General features: G+C 45.4%; 1 protein-coding gene across 2 annotated transcripts in view; it reads left to right on the top strand.

Moving 5' to 3' along the window:
* The window catches only part of SETD1B (SET domain containing 1B, histone lysine methyltransferase), a 42,539-nt gene that overhangs the window by 17,686 nt on the left and 4,583 nt on the right, over positions 1-20,270 (top strand). Inside the window, exons 6-17 of one of the 2 annotated variants that reach the window (XM_088135190.1) lie at positions 913-2,073; positions 8,733-9,494; positions 10,134-10,307; positions 10,977-11,064; positions 12,046-12,275; positions 12,890-13,007; positions 13,878-14,390; positions 15,221-16,780; positions 17,549-17,715; positions 18,299-18,430; positions 19,032-19,151; positions 20,069-20,206. In XM_088135190.1, the coding sequence (XP_087991316.1) occupies positions 913-2,073; positions 8,733-9,494; positions 10,134-10,307; positions 10,977-11,064; positions 12,046-12,275; positions 12,890-13,007; positions 13,878-14,390; positions 15,221-16,780; positions 17,549-17,715; positions 18,299-18,430; positions 19,032-19,151; positions 20,069-20,206 (5,163 nt within the window). Of the gene's footprint in view, positions 1-912; positions 2,074-8,732; positions 9,495-10,133; positions 10,308-10,976; positions 11,065-12,045; positions 12,276-12,889; positions 13,008-13,874; positions 14,391-15,220; positions 17,483-17,548; positions 17,716-18,298; positions 18,431-19,031; positions 19,152-20,068; positions 20,207-20,270 lie in introns of those variants that run through there. The other variant, XM_088135189.1, reaches the window with a different exon arrangement.

The raw sequence follows: 20,270 nt of genomic DNA, 5'->3' as shown, positions 1-20,270 counted from the left end.
TTTGAAAGTTTCCATCTTATTTTTCTCTGAACTTCAGACTTGAACTCCTTCTGGAAAGGCTGCTGAAGAAGATGTCAAAGTAAATTTTAATTGACAGCGATCATTGCCTGGGCTTTAACAATCCATATCTGGAAACATTCCACTTGCCCTATTGTGTTTTCTGGGCATTTTACTATTCAAGCTCAAGCTTTTTTTAAAAAAATGGAAAGTGTATTTAATTCTCTTTCCTTGCACAGGATTAAAAAAAAAAAAGATAAATAGCTTAGATGAAAGAGTGGCTTCAGCATCAGGAACTTTCTGTGCTGGACCTGCTTTACTTCTTAAATCTATTGCAGAATCCAAGAAAGAGTTTCTACGTGTGTCCGATGACACCTTCAGTTACACTTGGCTGTTGCCCACACGACCAGGGTTAGCCACTAAGTAGATCCACAGCTGAAGCCCTACACAAGGGGGTGGGGTTATACAATGAGGATTCATATTTTGTACTTGCTTGAAGGGTTGGCTTCTCCATCCACTTAGCTCATTACTTCAGTTTGATCTCTGAATTTTTTTTTTCCATCGTGATTTTTCATTGAAACCTATTTGTTCTCTTTGGCTTGCTAGATGTGATTGTATGTGCCGTGAATGCAAAGAAGATGGGTTAGTAGAAAGCCTTAAAGTGGGCCTTGAGGTGGTTGGCAAGGTTAAAAACTGTAATAAAATTAGCGGACAGTTTAAAGGAGCCAGCTGCATAGTCTGAAGGTTGACATCTAGCTCTTGTAAGCAAAGTGACTGCTTGCCGTGTTGATGTATTTCTTCTTTCCCCATAATCCAATAATTTTTTAGACTCCACATCCATTGCATTTATCTATGAACTGACAATTCTTCTAGGGCTCAAGTGTTATTTACAAGTTGCCTTTTCCTTTTTTGCAGTTGGCCGATACTCTGAAACGCCTAAAGGACAGTAGTCTTTCTTCTGTAGGATCGTCCACTACCCCAAACAGCAGCACCCCATTTTCCCATGATACAGCCTTTTCCAGTTGTCGACAAGATACCCCAAACTCCTACAGCCAGTTTACCCCTCAGTCCCAAGGAACGCCTCTTACCCCCCGTCTAGGGACGCCATTTTCCCAAGATTCTGCATACTCTAGTCGACAGACAACGCCAGCGTACCATTTTGGACAAGACTCTGGGTATAAACCCAGGAGGCATGAAACAAAATTTACAGATGCGTATAATCGGCGTTTGGGTCATCACTATGTACATAACTCAGCAGGTACTTTTCGAGGCTCAGAGCATCAATTTGGTGCGTTCAAGTCCCATCAGCAAGAAACTGTGCAATATTCACACACTTCTCCTGTAAGTCACTCAGGTGCTTCAACGTACAAATCCGCCTTCTCCCCCTACCAAGCCCCCACAACATATCCCCAGCCTGAAGAACCCCAGTTTTCTCAGACTTCCAGGGAAGTTGAATACCGGCGACCACCCCCACCGCCTCCCACAGAGGTGGCAGTTGAAAGTAGCACAGCTCCTCCTGTTGAATTTGTTCCTGTCAAGGAAAAATCTGAGGAACCCCCTCCTCTTCCAGAGCCCAACAGTCTTAACGAGCCAACGGTGACATCCTTTACCCAGACTCCAGAACGGAGTGAGACCCCTGGCACCCCAACTGTAGAATCTGAAATCCAGCATAACAGCTTGGACTCACGGATTGAAATGCTCTTAAAAGAGCAGAGAACAAAGCTGTATTTTCTCAATGAGCATGACTCGGACAATGAGATTCGAATGGAAGGTAGTCCTATTTCATCGTCCTCTTCCCAACTTTCTCCGATCCCAAACTCTCAGCCCAGCTATAGAGCACAAACCCCTTCCTCGCGCCCTTCCAGCACAGGCTTGGAAGATATCAGTCCAACCCCGTTGCCTGATTCTGACGATGACGAACCCATCATGGCTTCTGCCTGCCAGAACTCAAGAGGAGCAGCAGACGCTAGTGTCACTCCTGCTGACCACCTGAATAGGACATCCAAATCTGAGCCCTCTGAGGCTAAAGAAATGCAGCCTGCTAACAGCAGCCCTGTTCCAGAAAAAATGGAAGAGGTAAGATATTTGGGGAAACTCCGGGTCTGTGGGAGTTGCAGACGTTCTACTTTGTCCGAGAGTTCCGTTGGCATCTGCACCAGGGGATGTAGTAGTAAGCCGGGGGTGCGGTCGGTTTATAAAACACAAGATGCTCGATTTGTAAAATTGGATCCTTCATCGTGCTTGGATGTCATGCCATTCTGGAAATGGTTAGGCGACACCAGAGATTAAAAAAAAAGAATTATTCTGCTGATGCTCGAAGACACTGATTTGCTCATATTGGAAATTTTTTTTTAAAAAAAATTCCAGCCAATGCTATATAAAAAACTATGCGATGGAAATTCCCCTCCACGTTATTCGGTTTGAATTTAGTAGAATGATGCTTCTGTTTTCTGTAGTGCGATATAACATCCAGGGGGTATTTTTTGTGACGTGGGATGCAAATTTATTTCTAGGAGCAATTCATCTATTGGACGGTGAATGTTTCTGGTTTTCTCAAATGGCTTTGTGTCGTCGTTTTTTAAAATTAAGTAGCTTACATATTTTTATGAGCGTTTGTTTTAAATGTATTGCCATACGCTGCCGTGAGGGTTGTTTCCAATAAAAATGTGAGAGATGATAATAGCTAAACACCTGGCTGTCGCTGAAAGAAGAGGGGTGGCTTTGTGGAACCCATTAATAAGTGACCTGGAATATTTGCAATTCACATTCAGTCTGTATATATTTACACTTCAGCCCTATTGAACTTGATGGAATGTATTCCCAGTGGATATGTGCAGGATCCAATTTCATGTTCCTTAAATACACAGAAGGTTCATGAAATCCAGCCTCCTCCCATTCTTCTTCTTCTTCTTCTTCAGCCACCTTTACTGGCATGTTGTTTTGCTTGTGTGTGTTTTCCCCTGGAATCCCTAGGTCATCTCACCTCCACTGGTCTATGTCTTTCCTGCTCAGAAGTATATATAAATAATTCTTGTCCTGGCTGCTGAGTTAAACTCAATGGTCTTCTCTTCTCTTCTCTTCTCTTCTCTTCTCTTCTCTTCTCTTCTCTTCTCTTCTCTTCTCTTCTCTTCTCTTCTCTTCTCTTCTCTTCTCTTCTCTTCTCTTCTCTTGGCGGGTTTGAAGCTCAAACACTGATGTTGCTCTCTCTCTGGGAATGTGAGCTGTGGCTTTTCCAGCTTGTGAATGCGTTGGGAAGAGAGGAGTGAAAGGCTAGAAAGAGCAGTTTCAGGTTTCAGCCATTGTGAGGCTCAAGTCTGTGGCCAAGAGTTTCAAGAGTTCCTGAGCAGGCAACAGCAAGAATAAGCAGAGATGTGCCGATTTCTCCAAAACTTATTCAATTTTATATACTATTCAGCTTCACCATCTTTTTTTTAAGTGATTTTTTAAAAAGCTGTTGAAAAAAGTACATGCTTATCATGTGCAACTTTTTACATGCAGACTTTTGTGGGCGGCCTTTCATAGGGCTAAATATGTAGGATTTCCATGGGTCCCTGGCAGTGGTCTCCTTCAGATGGCCCACCTACTCTGTTCTCGGCTACCCTGAAAATCCCACAAGGGCAGCTGCTGCCAGTGGGACTTATGCCAAGGCAGGTACGCATAAAATTGCAGCCCACAGAGCCTTTGAATCTTTCTTACAGTGATTCTCGTTCAGGTCAAAGCTGCTTTTCATTGTCACAGCTAGTCTGTAAAGTTGGTCATATTCCCATTCAACAGATAGAGAAGGCGCTTGAGAGAGAACTGCTGTTGCTCAAGGTCACCTAGTGAGATGGCTGAAGAGGTGTGAGTTCAGTCTAGGAATCCTAAGCAAGAGACCAAGCCTGGATCGCACCAGCCATGATTCCCAAGCGAAGTGAAGAATTATGTCTTTCCATAAACAAGCTAGTGGGTCTTCTTATCAGTGGAACACTTAAACTACCCAGCAACCAACACCAGAGTCAATGGCTTGCCCTAAATCAGCCAAAATTGGAAACCAAGAACAAACCACAGCATGTACCTCTGACTTGTTAGGTGAGGAATCAGCCAGAGTTCTTAATTTCTATGTCACAATAGAGGAAACATGAAAGGAGTCTCTGTGATTTGCTGACCCATTTCTTCTAGAAGGAACATCTGACCAGGGTGCATTAGCATATTGTTTTTTATGGCAAGCCAGAATTCTTAACAGTGACCCATCTTTGGACATAACTCTGAAACGTTCAGGTGAATGACTTTAGAGATGTTGAGGCCTACTTCTACAGCGGCAATGGGTGCAACATCCGAAGACCTGACAGATTGTCCTGGAGAAAATCTATCCATGTGGTCACTAAGAGTTGAACCTGACTTGATGGCACATAGTCCTTCATCAGTCAATAAAATAAATACGTTCACATTGGAATGAGAGTGTTGGGGAGGCACATCAGAATAGGAAGGTGGGAACTTCAGGCATGGGAAAGGAGACTATCTCTTGCTTTCTGGAGGGCTGGCGTGGAGCTCAGCTGGGACCTGTAATCATTATAATGGACTGGTCTGCCATATTGACTATCTCAGAGTATTTGGCTAATCAATATATGAAGAGAAATCTGAATCCCAACCCTTTGGGGCTAAGTCTGCCGTCATTACAACAGGACAGCCTTCACTGCTGTTCTGCTGCTGAAACTTGGGACCATTTAGCACTGTCTTCTCCTGGTTTTATTCTGTTCTGAATTTCACACCATCCGTATAAATCCATTTAAGATAGATGAAATGTTTGCATATGAAATATTGGAACTTTTCTTCAGGGAGTCATCTAAATCCCAGCCTTGTTTCCTTTGAGGTTCAGCATTGCTTCTTTAGATAGTTGTTTTACTGGCACCCAGATGACATCTTGACACAAATTTTAGCCAATATGTTTGTTGGTTGTGTGAAGGCTGATGTTAAATCAGATAAAAGCATTCTATCTATTGGTTCATCCTGTAGTTCAGTGTTGTCCAAACTTGGCCACTTTAAGATGAGTGGACTTCAACTCCCAGAATTCCCCAGCCAGCATGGCTGGCTGGGGAATTCTGGGAGTTGAAGTCCACTCATCTTAAAGTGGCCAAGTTTGGACAATACTGCTATAGTTCTTGTTGTTCGTAACTGGTCCAAAATTATGTACTTAATTGGAAAATGCTGCACCAGCTCTTCCTAATGAACCCAATAAAGATTCACTGTCTTCTGTTGATTTACTGACTTGAACTAATGTAACAATTAAGACATTGAAGATTAGAAAGCCAGTTGTGGTTATAGACAACAGTACCTCTTTCATGCTCGTGTGTCAGATTTAATCTTTGAGGCTTTCCAAGTTTGTGCATTTTTACCGAGTGATGTTGTTGTATCTTTTAAGAAATCACTGGTGTTGACTATATATCTTTTTTTTGGATTTTCATCAGCCATTTTGGAATATTTGAGAGCAGTGATTCTCCAGATGACCCCAAAAATATTATTAGTTATATACCAATAACCATACTCGTTACATAGATTTATATAGCCCTGCATTCATACAGTAGTTGATTTTGTAATCCTAATTCTATTTATAATCTTAACAGTATTGGTATTATATTTTTATATTTGTGCTAGCACCTTACATTTTAGTTAATCTTTCAGTACATAGTTTAGCCTGCTGACACCATGGGGAATTCTGGGAGTTGAAGTCCGGCCATCTTCAAGTTGATGAGGTTGAGAGACCTCTACTCTGCCACCCAGTTCCAACCCAGGAAGATATGGGTTGGTATTATTAGAGGCAGTATTATTAGCCTGGCTCCATCCTAGTGTTAATGCTTTTACAATAGGACAGAGCAGTTCTTGATCAACACTAGAACTGATCTTGGCTCAAGAAGCAATTCTGAGATGAGGTTGTGGCTGAACACTTGCCCTACAGATAAATGATAAATTTAATCTAAAAGGGGGCTAGGCATAAGAGCTGTGATGACTAGAACCACAAATTTGTCTGGCTTAAGTGGAGTCCTCCTTAAGTTCTACAGTGGTGTCCTTGTACAACAACCATTGATTTTTTACTCCCTTTAGAAGTCTCTCATTCCATTGCTTTACTGAAAGGAGGGCCTTCCACATAGGTGTGGCCTCTGTTTTAAGCCAGTGATCCCCATTAGCCCACCTAAAAGTGTTAGGAGATATGAGGAAGATCAGAAATCCATGGAGACAACGTATCTCTGAAAAACAACGTGAGACAGGCTTTGCCTTCCCACGTGGCTGTAGTGGCTCCATGACATCTTTTTGGGAATCAGGACGCTAATCTGGGTAGATCCTGGGTCAGATCCACCAAGTCTGGTGCTTCTATACTTCCTGAGCTAGCTGCTCTGACTCCTACGTCTGTTCATGCACTCTGTGTTTTTACATGCAGTCTTTGGGTATTTCTCTTAGGTCTGCCACAGTGATTGTATTGCATTAAGGAAAAGGGTAGCTTGGCCATCCTCGTAGGAGCCTGAGTGCCTCATCTCTAGTTTCATAGGAGACCGAGGAGGAACTACAGTTACGAAGTCTGTCTCCACAATGTTTCCAGTGTCACATCGTTGTTTATGAACACGGGCCTCGCACATTCCCTAGAAATCCCCCCTTAAGAGAGAGGATTGTGCATTTACACACACTGCCAGTGCCCCTCTGTGATCACCCGGCTTCTCAAGTGTTCTCGTTTGTCCTTTTTTCCCAATTTCTCTTGGTGGGAGGCGGGAACTCATTACAAAGCAGCACCTGAGCCGGTCACATGGCGTGGCACAAACATGCACTGCGGTGGCATTTCTCTACAAACCGGATAGTCTGGGGAGCGAGTTGCAGTTCTCCAGAGGAGAGCTCTCTCCATCCCTTCGGTCTCCGAAGATCAGCTTAAATTTCCCTCCCACAAGAATTGAATAAAGCAGCGTAAATGAAACCCGATGTTGTTCAATTTTCTTTCCTCCCAGTGAGGTGCCCTTTTGTGTTTTAACAAGCATCTGGATGGATTTGCAGCTGTCGTTGTACTATAAGCGCTACTCTCAGTCTCTGGCAGGGGACAGGTGTCGAACGGTGGGGTTTTGCTGCCGATGGGTTTCATAGCACAGGTAAACATAGCCCTAGACAAAGGGCACACGCCGTGCTTGAGAGACGCTTTTCTGAGAATAAACATGTAACAGATGCAAAATACCCGTTCTTGCAATCCTTTTGCCTGATACTTTGCACTGTTGTTATTAATCATGTTCATGTTTTACTTCTAAGAGTTACTATTCCTCAATATATGTTTTCCAAAGTTGATGGACTGAACATCATGATTCCAGTGATCTTGACTGGAAGGGCAAATGAAAGGCAAGGCAAGAACCCCGAAGTGTAGCGTGAATTGGGGACTTGCAGGGATAGAGGTCACCTGTTGGAAGTGGTGTTCCAGTTGACCAACGCAAAGGATGTCAGGGATGTGTCCAGAACATGGTTCTCCAACCTCTGTGTTTCCATGTTCTCAGGGATGTCAGAACCATCCATCTTCATAGGAACCTGGAAGAAGAGAGGTGGATTGATCTAGGTTGGGCCATAAAGTAAATAAAAATGATACCTGCAAGATCAGAATTAAAACTGAATCCCATATTGCAGACTGGGGGTTAGAAGTGGATTCTGGGAAGGTTGAAGGCCGTTACTGGATGCGTTAGTCCTATGCACTCTTTGTGCACGTGGTCTCCATAGTGGTTCTTTTTCTACAGAGAGCCTCATGTTCTCTGAAGGATTCTGTGTGTTCAACTCTCCAAAGTAGATTGATCCACTTTTTCCACCTATGAAGAGGGGAGAAAGGGAGTTCTCCTCACATTTACATTAAAAAAAAAAAAAATCAAAGGAGCTCATCATTCTTGGTGAATGCAGGACAGACTAAAGTTCCTGAACGTAACAAAGGGTATCTTCAAACTAACATACCCTTTTGAAATTACGTTTTCCTCTTCTTTGACTCCTCTTTGGCCATGTTGATTTTCAAGCTGATGTGGTGGCTTCCAGTTCTGTTTCTTATGTTCTATCTTCTAAAAATACTTCATTATAATTATACTTCAGTGCAGCTTTCCCAGCCAAAAGCTGTGCAGATGTTGGGCTGCACCTCCCAAGGTCTCCAAATAGCACAGCCCGTAATCGGGCTGGGCCAGGCTGCTTTAGAATAAAGATGGGAGGATGTGTGAGAGCAGTCTTCTACTTTGGAGACCTTCCTACAAGGTTGACACCCGAAGAGGTTCTTGTACCAGTAGAGATACCTTTGTTGATTGTAAGCCACCCTTCTACCGATAGCTACAGGCTGCTAAAGAAACACTGCAGGCTATAAATTTCACTCTTTGGAAGCAGCACCCTCTGGTGGTCACGGTTTGGCCAAGGTTGTCTTGATTAAACCCAGATTAGAGGTTTTTCAGAACTGCTTTTAATATTAGGCTTAGCAACAGAGAGCCTTAATATCCCGCATTAGCACGACCCAACAATTGATCTCGTGGCAAAACAGCTTCTTATTTACGCTGTCCTATAAGGTTATCTGCAATCACCCAGCCAGCATGAATATTTTTCAGAGCAAAACGTGTATCTTCAGTGGAGTCTTTCAAGTAAAAGAAAATGATACTGCTTTTGGATGGATGAGTTTGAAAGATACTCTTTCTCTCAAAATAGGGGTTGCTTTTGTTCTGCTAACTGTTTTCTGGGCTGGTCTAAGATGAACGTTTCTTTCTCCCTCCCAGTGTCATCAGTCTTCAGGGGAAGACATGGAGATTTCTGATGACGAAATGAACGAATCTCCAAGCGCAGAATGTGCCAAAAACATTGTGGTGAATACCTCCATTAGCAACTCCGCTGTGATGGCTTCCTCGATTCCCATGCCTCCGCCTGGTTTTCCTCCTCTGCCTCCACCACCGCCTCCCCAGCCAGTCTTCCCAATGCCTCCCCCCCTCCCACCTCCGCCTCCACCAACTCACCCGGCAGTCACTGTCCCCCCTCCGCCTCTCCCCACCCCTCCTGGGGTCCCTCCTCCTCACATCTTGCCACCCCTCCCTCCGTTCCACCCTGGGATGTTTCCTCTTATGCAAGTAGATATGATCAGCGTCCTGGGCAACCAGTGGGGTGGCATGTCGATGTCTTTTCAAATGCAAACCCAGATGTTGAGCCGTCTGATGCAAGGGCAGAACACGTACCAATACCCCCCTTTCATGGGGAACCGGATGCAGTTTGTGAACCTCCCTCCCTACCGGCATTTCTCCATGGGAGCAGCTATGAACCGTGGGCAACAGTGGCCACCCTTGCCGAGATTTGATCCCTCAGTTCCCCCTCCAGGTTATGAGCCCAAGAAGGAGGATCCACACAAGGCCACAGTGGATGGCGTCCTGTTGGTGATTGTGAAGGAACTCAAAGCAATAATGAAAAGAGATTTGAACAAGAAGATGGTGGAGGTGGTGGCGTTCCGAGCCTTCGATGATTGGTGGGACAAGAAAGAACGTCTAGCCAAGGTAGGAGGGTCCTTCCACTGTCCTGTCGGCTGGTGTGGAAAGCGAATTAATGAGTGGTGGTTTTCTAGACCATCTACCTCCTTGTCTTCAGTGGCATGACTCAATATGAGGCGGTTCTTTTTATGTATTTGAATGCCCATGAAGTGTCAGCCTGTTTTCAAATGTGGATGTAATCTTAAGAGCGAATCAGTGCTTTAATAGCATTGGGTTAGGATGGCTTTCCACCGTTGATGACCGCAACTAGCCTTCCAGGTTCCTAGCTCTGCTGGGCTCTTATGGCTGTAGAGCATTAAACTGGGACCCATGTAACAAAGCTAACCTTCTTTGCAGCCATGAACATACTGTACAAAAATAAGATCAGACCAAGTGAAGATCTAGCAGTTACTCTGGGAATATCTACAGCAAAGAAGGTCAATGTACAGTCTGGGTGGGGTGGTTTAGGTTTCCAGAGTTCATTTGAGTTGAATTTCTCTAGTGAAATTTAAGCAAGAAAGCTCTCTTTTGTAATCTTGATGGATTCAGATCAGCTGACAATATAACACTGCACCTGTTCAGAGAAATACGAGATTAATACATACGAATGATGGAATAGAAAATGCTCCTTTGGCCCAAAAGTGAGATTTTGTCTGTCCTTCCCAGGCATCGCTTACACCAGTAAAATCTGGGGAAAATAAAGATGAGGAGAAGCCAAAACCAAAGGACCGCATCACATCGTGTCTTCTGGAGAACTGGAATAAAGGAGAAGGGTTGGGTTATGATGGGATCGGCTTGGGTATTGGGCTACGAGGAGCCATCCGGTTGCCATCTTTTAAGGTAAGAGCAGCCGTCAGCATTTGGTCCTTCATGACATTATTTTTTCCTTTCTTATCAGCTGTCTAAAGAATGGGAAGTTGGCTTTTGCTCTGATGTCCAGTGCAGACTTTCCCTTATGTTATGCCCTGAACTTTGCCCTTATGTTAGATTATATGACCTGTTCAAAGAATGACAGATTGCTTAGCTCTTATTGACAGTTAACAGGTGTGTTGGAATCAACAATGGTCTCTTCCCTTGGTTTAGAGAGAGGACCAGAGGATCAGAGGAGGGCAATTTGGGTATGTTGGAGCTACACATATGGCTGGAGAGTTCAGCTCCTTGAATCTGATAACTTTTGGTTATTAATTAGAAGTCCCATAACAGATTTAAGAACAGTATGATCAGGGTTTAAGCTGACGGTCATAGCCCAACTTTCTGATCCATGCATGTCCATTCCAATGTATTGAGATTACAGGACTGGATTCAGTGTTCTGTGGGCATTACTACCATTGGAGTAAAATGTAGAAGGAAAAAAAATACAGGAGAGCTATTTTCGTACCCTTATGTGGCCAGCTTCTTTTTTTAACTTTTGTGAACCTTCTGCCTTTGCCTTGATGAAGGCAAGACAATTTACTAATCTAAAACAAATAACATCTTTCCAAAAGAGATTTAATCCTCTATTTTCTTCAGGTGAAGAGAAAGGAACCACCTGAAGCTGCCTCAGCTGGAGACCAGAAGAGAATCCGGCCATCTACTTCTGTAGATGATGAAGATGAAGGTTGATAGGCTTTGTTTTCTCCTCTTCCAACACTTCAGATTAGATCTAGACTTAACTCATGATCAGAATAGAACCACTAGGATTCAAGTTTGTTATGGCTAGCTTAAACCCCACTGCTGTAAGTACCAAGTACTGTGACCAAGTAGTGAGTGTGTTTGGGCCCAATCCAATTGATCGCAAATAGTCAAATTCTCAGATCTTCAGAGCAATGAGCTTCCTTGACTATGATTCTGACAGCTGCACGTTCTTTTAACCTTTTTCTTTATTTTTACATTTTCACACCAGTTTGTCCAATGAATCAGGATCGCTTGATTAACCTGGCTAGGACTTGATGTTAAGATTGATCCTGTTTCATTTTGTGGTCAAGCTTGAAGTAAACTATTTGTATCACAGAAAGAATATGTTCTTCAACATTATAACTGGCTTAGTGCCGTTGCAATAAAAAGTGAAAGAGCTTTCAGTCTCATTAAAAATTTCGTTAAAGTTTAGAGGAGGAAAAGAAAAAATAATCCAGAACCTTGACGGGCCACATGTGAGCATTTACATAAGGATTTGACTCATGCAAGTAATCAAGAAGTTGTTGATCAATTCCCTATGAGGACATGGCGAAACCCATCTTCTTGATAATATCTTGAAAACATGCTCAGGAAGAGGAACTGGAAGTATTAAGCATGTATATAATCTCCCTAGATGAAAGGGAGGGGAAGCATTTCCACATAACATAAGCCCAAACTAGCAAACTGCATTCATGACTTAGTAGATTGTGTGAACCAGCACACGGTGCCCATTGTAACAGCTGGCAATTTGCTGGCACTACATACCCGCATGAATAATAGTGCCAAGTAGCTAGGGTTTTTTTCTGGCACAAGGTGCCTAAAATTGGCCAGATGTGCTTATCTATGTCTTATTCAGACCCAGTTTGACCATTTTTGCAAATGTTGGGGCTGACTCCCCCGCCCACTTCGTTTATTTTATACTTAGAATCTGAACGAGATCGAGACCTGCCTGATGCAACTTTGGAGCTCTCCAGGAAAGATCCCGAAGCTGTAAGCCCTAGAAGAAGGTCTGCGAGACCACTGGAGTTGGACAGTGAAGGAGAGGAGGAAGATTCGGGCAAAGAAGAAGAGGAAGAGGAGGAGGAGGGATCCTCTTCAGAGAAAGAGGCAGAGCCGGAGGAAGAGGAAGGGCTGATGAAATCAGTGTCCGACAAGGTACATCCCCTGAGTTGTCTTTGGTGTCCACGGTGACATAAATGATGAGGAACATCTTATTTCTGCAAGAATCAAGAGATTCTTAGAACCCGAAACCTAGCCTTGTAGGCTGTTCATAAAATGCTTTATCCACAGGAGTAGATTGCTAATTTTTCCCCATAACAAACTATCATGTAATTGATGTCACCGAAGGCTATCCCAGAGTGCTCAGTTGTGATCCAAAGTACCCAGGAAAAAGACAGGGTTCAAGAGGTTTACAGCCTGCAGCAACATCTCCTTACTTTGGGTTGTTTCTAGTGAAAATTGCAGGATTGAAGGATCTATTTATTTATATTCTTCTTTAACAAGAATGTATCCTGCCTTTGAGAATAACACCTTGCTATTTAGATGTACCATGTAGCTGATGCTTACGTTTTATCTAGGTTAGTTCTTCCCAACCTGATGCCCTTGAGATATGTTGGACCAGCTCCCATAATTTCATGTCTACCTGTTAAGATGGGTCACAGAGCATAAAAGTGAGGTTTCTTATAATATAAGCACTTGGCCACACGCTTTCCTTCACCATGTGCAAAAATGTGAGTATTTGCTGAACTTTCAAAATCCTTGTTTCCAAGGAAGAGGAAGATGTCAACGAAGAGGAGGAAGAAGAAGAGGAGGAGGAGGAGGAGGAGGAGGAAGACGAGACAGAAGCACAAATCAGTGAAAAGGAGGAGGAACAAGATTCTGAAGAAGGTATGCACCTTTATCAGCAGTTAAAGATGATACATTGATTCCAAAACCTAGTTTTCTCTTGTTGACTACCTGTCCTAAAATGCCAGCGTAAACTGTCTTTCATTGTAAGATTTAACAGAAATTAATGTAAGCCAATACCCAAAAACTAAATTTCTAGTCAATTCAAGAAACCTACATAGTTAGAACTACAAAGGAAGTCTTGGTTTTTCAGCGGAAAGCTCATGAGTCGTGAAAGAGTGAGAAGGAAGTTGGATGCCATGAACTATCTAGAATGGGGCTTGAAATAATGCACCATTTGTTGTAATATTGTTGGATTGCTTAATATAAATGTAAGCCAGTGAGGCCATATGCACTTGTGATTTTCATTTTTAATAAATAAATTGGGGGGAGGGGAGGGCAGGAAATAGTAGGAGAGGTCTAAATGGAGAGGTCAAGACCAAGACAGGTCATTTAGAGAGGTCTAAATGGAGAGGTCAAGGCCCAGGCACCATTCTTACGAAGGGCAATGCCCAAAACCTGGATTGCTCACCCGGGGAAAAAAATTGCTAAAAGGTGATGACATTCCGAATGGAGGAGTAGCCAAAGGAACCATTCTCTTCCTTTCAAAATCATCAGATCTGCGGTTATCTAGTGAAATGGTCAGGTTCGTTTTAAAAAGGAAGGGCTTTCTATAAGACATTGTTTGGGAAGCTACAGTGGCTGCTGGCTTAAGTAGCTTCAGTAACATCCAGACAGCTTTTCTCTTTAGCGAGGATGTGTGGTAAAGAAGTAAAATTAGGTGGGAAACGAATAAACAGAAATGTCTGTTTCTCTGGTGCGTCCTGAACAAATAAGATCATAATGAAACATGAATGCTCTGCCTTCCAGCAGAAGATATAGGAAGTCCTGCCTCTTCCAGAGCAGAACTTGAGTCATCTGATGAAAGTGAGGAATCCTCAGAATTTGGGACAAGTTCTGATTCTGATGATGAAGAAGAAGAAGAAGAGGAGGAGGAGGAAGAGGAGGAGGAGGAGGAGGAAGAAGAAGAAGAAGAACAGGAGGAGGGTGAAAATTATGAGGAACAGATGGAGGATGAAGAAGGGGTCTCTTTATCACCAGAAAGGGAAACGTTGCCGGCTGAACTGGCTCTTGAGTCACTTGCTCAAGGACCTGAAAATGAGGATGAAAAAGAGACCATCCTGGAACTGTTTCCAGTGGAGGACTACATGCCATTAGCCCTGGCAGAACCTTTGGCCCCAGAAGGAGAGGAGCTGAAAGAAGGTATCAAGCCAGCAGAAGAGCAGAATCAGGAAATTCCTGAGGAATCCTTGGCTGCCGAAGTGCTGGTAGTGATTGAGAGAGCTCAGGAAGAGAAGCTCCAACTATCTCCAGTGTGTAGGACAGGTAGGGAGACACCCTCTACTATTTCGGTGATACTGTTTCCCAGTGGCTGAGTTCGTGGATCACGCTAAGTCACAATGTGGCTTGTTTGGCTAAAGGTCTCTGTCAAGCCTATCTTCAGGCTACTTCTTGGTTTGTAACCCATAGGGTTTTTTAAGCGCGATCTGAAAAGAAATGCCAATTCTTAACATCCACATGTAACTCAAGACCCAACAATTAATTAATGATTGTGTGATGTTCCAGCGATGTCTTACATTTATTTACAGTTGTTCCTCAAGGTTCTATTTTTCAGTATTTAAAATAAAATACAACAAAGCTTTCAGTTCAGGTGCAAACATGCATTGTAATTTACAAGGAATGAATTTCAAGCTTCAAGGCACATGATTTCTAAGCTGTAGTAAAACCCAGTGGGTTCCAAAAGATTTTATTGCTTCTTCAAGAGAGCGTGCTCCAGTCTGCATTATAGGTATGTCATTTCTAAATCATAGTACTTCATGTTACAGTAGAAGAGAATCTCTGTAGCTCAGGGTTGGACTCTGGGGTTCTTGATGCTCTCTGAACTTGCAGATGTTTGCTTGCAGATGTTTCATTACTCAACTAGCTGGGTAATGAAACATCTGCAAGCAAACATCTGCAGGTTCAGAGAGCACCAGGAACTCCATATTTCATGTTACTTAGAAAAATTCAACCTGATAGGGTTATTTTGGGTTGGTTTGCATGGACGACAGTCCTGTTTCTCAGGCAAATGCTAAGTTCCTTTCATAACTACAATGCAGAATGTCCAAGGAGAACGTGCTGGTGATCAAATGCCTCTTTTTCTTTCCCTCTTCCAGTGGAGGAGTCTGAACCGGACATCGAACTGGAGCCTGAGATGCTGGATGGTCCAAAGCCAGACGCCCAGGATGGTGAAGGCCTCTGTCCTCCAACACCGGTGGAACTTTTTGGAGAAGTCTTGTCCAACAAGGCCTCCTTTTTTACTAAGCCTAATGACAGCACTTTAGAAATCCAAGCAAAAGGCAAATCGCCCTGCGTAGCTGAGGAAGAGGACCAGCTTCCTCGGACTCCTGGGAGGGAGGTTCTGACTCACGCAGAGTCCCCTGGACTTCCTTTCAGCGCCATGCCGCCCTGTTCGCTTCCCCTACCCTCAATGGTGCCCCATAAAGAGGAATTGCTACTCCTCCCGGACAAGTTCCCCGATCACTTAGCCCCAAGCAAACCAGCACTAGAGGAAGAGCTCCCCCGGACCCCGGGGCGGGACATTTTAGCCAAGTGTTCCCATAGTCTCTCCAAGTCCCAGAGCACAGACACGGTCCCAGCCACGCCCGGGAGCGATGCTCCTCTCACCGGAAGCAGCATGACTCTGAGTTCTCCTCCGGTGCCAGGCAGCCCTTTTTCATACCCGTCCCAGTCCCCTGGGATCAACAGCGGTGGCATTCCCCGGACTCCTGGGCGGGATTTCACTTTCACGCCAACGTTCCCCGAGCCTGGTGCTACTTCCCTTCCTTGCCTTTTGTCTAGCAAGAAGCCGTCTGAGGATGACCCTGACGAGAAAGTCTTTAAAGAACCTCTCGGTGCTTCCTTGTTGGCTGGCGTGAACAGTGTGCCCTCCCCGATTCCCTTTGCCAGCCCCCCTGTCCCAGCTTTTCACACACACATTGACTTGCCCCCCGGCCAGCCTCTCACGGTGCGGCCTTGCTTGTTCATGGACTCAAAGATGTCTCTAGAGGAGTGTGACACGGACACGAGGTCCGTCTTGCCCTTCCCGGACATACCGATGGCTTCGCCCCCTCTCCCTCCTCCCACTCCCTCCTCCCTCCTCCCCATCAAAAGGAAACCGGGTCGGCCGAAGCGAACTTCTCCTTTGGGACCCGTGTTGGAGGCTTATTCAGGCAAACCTGTGGAGCCGCCTCTTCTTCCGATCCCAGTTGCCTTGGCGGAAAGTCCTGTGAACAAAGAGTTATTCAGTAGCCATCCAGAGGGTTTCTACGCTCTGAAAGATCCGGAAGCGGTCACCTTGGACTTCCGGAACGACAGTTTCCACGAGAAAGTCCCCCCCGACGTCTTGGTTGAGAAGCTACCCTTTAAGGAGTTGGAGAACCAGTGGAACGACGACTTCAAAGAAGAAGAGGGTTACCTGAAAGCGAAAAGGCAGTGGAGGCGCCAGAAGAAGAGGCCAGATGACCTCCCGCCAATTCCTTCCCCCGAGTATTCTCCCCCTCGCTTCCAGTTTAGGCCCCGCTCCGAGTTTGAGGAGATGACCATTTTGTATGACATCTGGAACGGGGGGATAGATGAAGAGGATATCCATTTCCTCTGCGTTACGTACGATCATTTATTGCAGCAAGACAACGGCATGGACTGGCTCAACGATACTCTGTGGGTGTACCATCCTCATATCCTTTGCAGCTGCCAGACGCGACTCCTCAGCAATATCTGCTCTAACCACTAGATTAATTGGGCGCTGCTGGAACTGGCCCACGGTATCACAAGCGGGGACGCATAGAAATCTGTCACACAAACGTTTCCATGGAGCAGAACCGAATTCTGCTTCGTAACAAAACTGGCCGGAGAATGCCAGGAGAGGCAGAAGGCCTGGGTTTCCCCCTTTTTATCCTAAATTCTGCCAGGAGACGTTGTTTATTTTGATGGTATTAGTACGGAGCATATTTCTGAACCATTTCCTGTGCACAAGTACTTCAAATGGGAAATGCAGTACAAAAAGTAATCCAGTAGTCTAAAATCATGGATGGGGGAGGAGGAAAGGAGGCAAAAGCAGCAGTGTTTGAAGAGAGGGAACCTTCAGCAGATGCTCCCCCAGCAGCAGCATGCAAGATGGATGGCTGGATGGCGAGAGGGAGAGAGGGATGTTTCAGAGATATTTATAGATTTTGGGCCAGGAGGGTGTAGGTGTCACTGTGGAGAAGGCCCATCCACAGGTAACCACCAGATGGCACTGTGGGCTTAGGGGTAGATACCACCAAGTAGGTAGGTGGCACCATGTAGGTGCCACTGTAGAGAAGGCCCATCTACAAGTAGCCAGCCGGCACTCGGTGGCCTTGAGCACGTGCTGGAATCCCCCTTCACCACCCCTGCTGTTGGTTCATATTTTGGGGGGTGTTGAATGACAAGCACCGCTGGGTTTCCCCTTAACTCCGTGCTACCAACCAGCTTTTCCACCTCAAAGAAGAAGAAACGGGACGATGGGATGCGGGAACACGTCACTGGCTGTGCCCGAAGTGAAGGCTATTACAAAATCGACAAGAAGGACAAGCTGAAATACCTCAATAACAGTCGAGCGTTTGCAGAGGATCCTCCAACTGATACGCAGGTAAGGGGGCTGTGCTCGTGGGCTGGGAGGCTGGCCTTGCGGTGACCGGAAGGTTGGAATTTGGTGGGACTTCGGCAGGTGCTCTGAAGCAGGCTTGGCTTGAATGCTCTTTTGTGGAGGGGAGAAAAGAATGAATTCTACACAGATACATAATGCATAATAACTACTTAGAGAGTAAGATGTGGGTTGGTTGCAGATGTGTGTAATTAAAAGGGTTTGGAGATAATTCAGTGTGAGTTATATTGCACCTTTTGTTTGCAAGCTCTGAGCAGCATACAGAGTGCTCCTTCCTATTTTTCCCTACAACAGCTTTATGAGGTGGGCTGGGCTGAGTGGGAACGCCTGGCTCAGAGTCCCCCAGAGAGCTTCTGTGGCAGAGGGTCAGCTAGAGGCTGGGTCTCCCCCATCCCGGTTCAACACCTTAACTCCTCCACCACGTTATCTTGTCCAAAGTGTTTTAGAGCGGAAACGGGGACAGTTAAGACAAGGTTAAATAGTAACTCAAAAAACCAGGCTGAGCATTGCTGAGGGCGATGCCCCCTCAGCCTGGATGCAAAACCCACCTGCCCCTTTTTGTCTATAGGGAATGAGCATCCCTGCTCAGCTCCACGTTTCCACCCGGGCCGGCTCCGAGAGGAGGTCAGAACAGCGCAGGCTTCTGTCATCCTTTACTGGCAGTTGCGACAGTGACCTGCTCAAGTTCAACCAGCTCAAGGTGAGTTGTGTAACTCCTGCTCAGCAGACCGTTTGTCCCAAAGGAGGAAAGCTGGAGAGAAGCGTGACAGGAACACCACAGGGGAGGGTTAGATGGGGGCCGAGGTCCGGCTCGTACTGAGCAAAAAGAAAAGCCAAAACATACAAATCCTTCCCAGGCAGGGCAGGAAATGCAACTGCGAATGTTGTTTGCTGCTGTAGCCAAACAACGTACAGGTAGTCCTCGTTTAGTGACTGCCTGATTTAGCAACCATTTGCAGTTCCAACAGTGCTGAAAAAGCAACTTTGCAACCAGTCCTCACATTTACAACCGTCACAGGTCTGTAAAGCAAAGTCAGATCATAAGCATAGTCGCGGTTTCACTTAGCAACTGCTTTGCTTAATGACCGAGTAGCCAGTCCCAATTGTGGTCACTAAACGAGGACAACCTGTAGTAAGCATTTCCAAAAGCATCCTTGCCTCTACATTTTGAGGAGTAATTCTGCCTCAAATCTTGGTGCTCCTTGCATCACAAGCAGCAAACTTAGCACAAGCAGCAAACCTCTCCAGCATCGATCTCGTAGCAAACCGTCTTCTACCTCGGTCTCCCCTCTGCTCTGCAGTTCCGGAAGAAAAAGCTAAAATTCTGCAAGAGTCACATTCACGACTGGGGGCTCTTTGCAATGGAACCCATTGCTGCCGACGAGATGGTGATTGAGTACGTGGGCCAGAACATCCGACAGGTAAGCTGCCGAGCCCCCTCCTTGATGCTACAGGACCTCTCCTGTCCCTAGGGAAACTTACGAACTTAAGGAAGGCCTGCATCCCCTCCCCAGCTCCTAGTCCCCCCTCATTCTGAGCAAGTGGAATACCGCAGAAGTCTGATGATGTAACCTGAGCCCATGCTGGCTGTAATGTTCCTGCGTGCTACCCCTGTTTAAAACAAACGAGAATACCTTCCTGTTGAGAACATCTTCCTGCACATAGAAAACTAACACAAGGAGCAAGATTCAACCTGCTCCCTCCTGTAGGCAGTTGAGTTTTGTAATCCTTCAGTGGGGAGAAGCAGGCAGAATGCTAAATCAGGACCCCGTGCCAGCCCTCTTCCCCCCTCCTCCTGCTTCATTGATACCCCAGTCTTAGGCTTGGAAGCAGGAGGACCGTGGCTCAAATATTCCATCAGCCAGGAAGCCCACAAGCCATCTCTCTCTCAGTTTTGCTTGTGTTTTGCAATGCCATTCAGCTTGTTTATTTGTTGTAATGGAGGAGGAGGAGGAGGAGGAGGAGGAGGAGAGCACTCTCTGTGTCTCATGTGACAGCAGCATCCATTTCCTTCTATCTTTGTCCTATGCTTTGACCACAGACCTTTCCTTCTCTCCTGCCTGCATTTTATAACTGCTATGCCAGTTTTGGGGGATGTAGCCTGCTCTGCCTGGCTCTGGGGATATCCTCTCTTTCATTTTTACTCTTTGAAGTCCTGTTATCTTCAGCAGCAGCCTTTTGATGTGGGTCCCATCAGTCCTCCCTCCCCTCCCCTCCCCTCCCCCCCTCCCTCCCTCCCTCCCTCCCTTCCATCCATCCATCCATCCATCCATCCATCCATCCATCCATCCATCGCCCTGAGAAGAGATTTTGGGCTGACTCCAGGTTTCTCCTGCAGGTAATTGCTGACATGCGAGAGAAGCGGTATGAAGACGAAGGCATTGGGAGCAGTTACATGTTCAGAGTGGACCACGACACAATTATAGATGCAACCAAGTGCGGAAACTTTGCTAGGTTTATCAATCACAGTTGCAACGTAAGTGTTTCTTAGCCTGGCATGTTCCGTTGATCCACCAGAAAGGTTTTCGAGAGCCCTGACT

Source organism: Python bivittatus, unplaced genomic scaffold (assembly GCF_059951505.1).
Source record: "Python bivittatus isolate LINGU-HERP-01145 unplaced genomic scaffold, Pbiv_v1 ctg000100_np1212, whole genome shotgun sequence".
Lineage (NCBI taxonomy): Eukaryota > Metazoa > Chordata > Lepidosauria > Squamata > Pythonidae > Python > Python bivittatus.
This window is presented reverse-complemented; position numbering and strand designations above follow the sequence as displayed.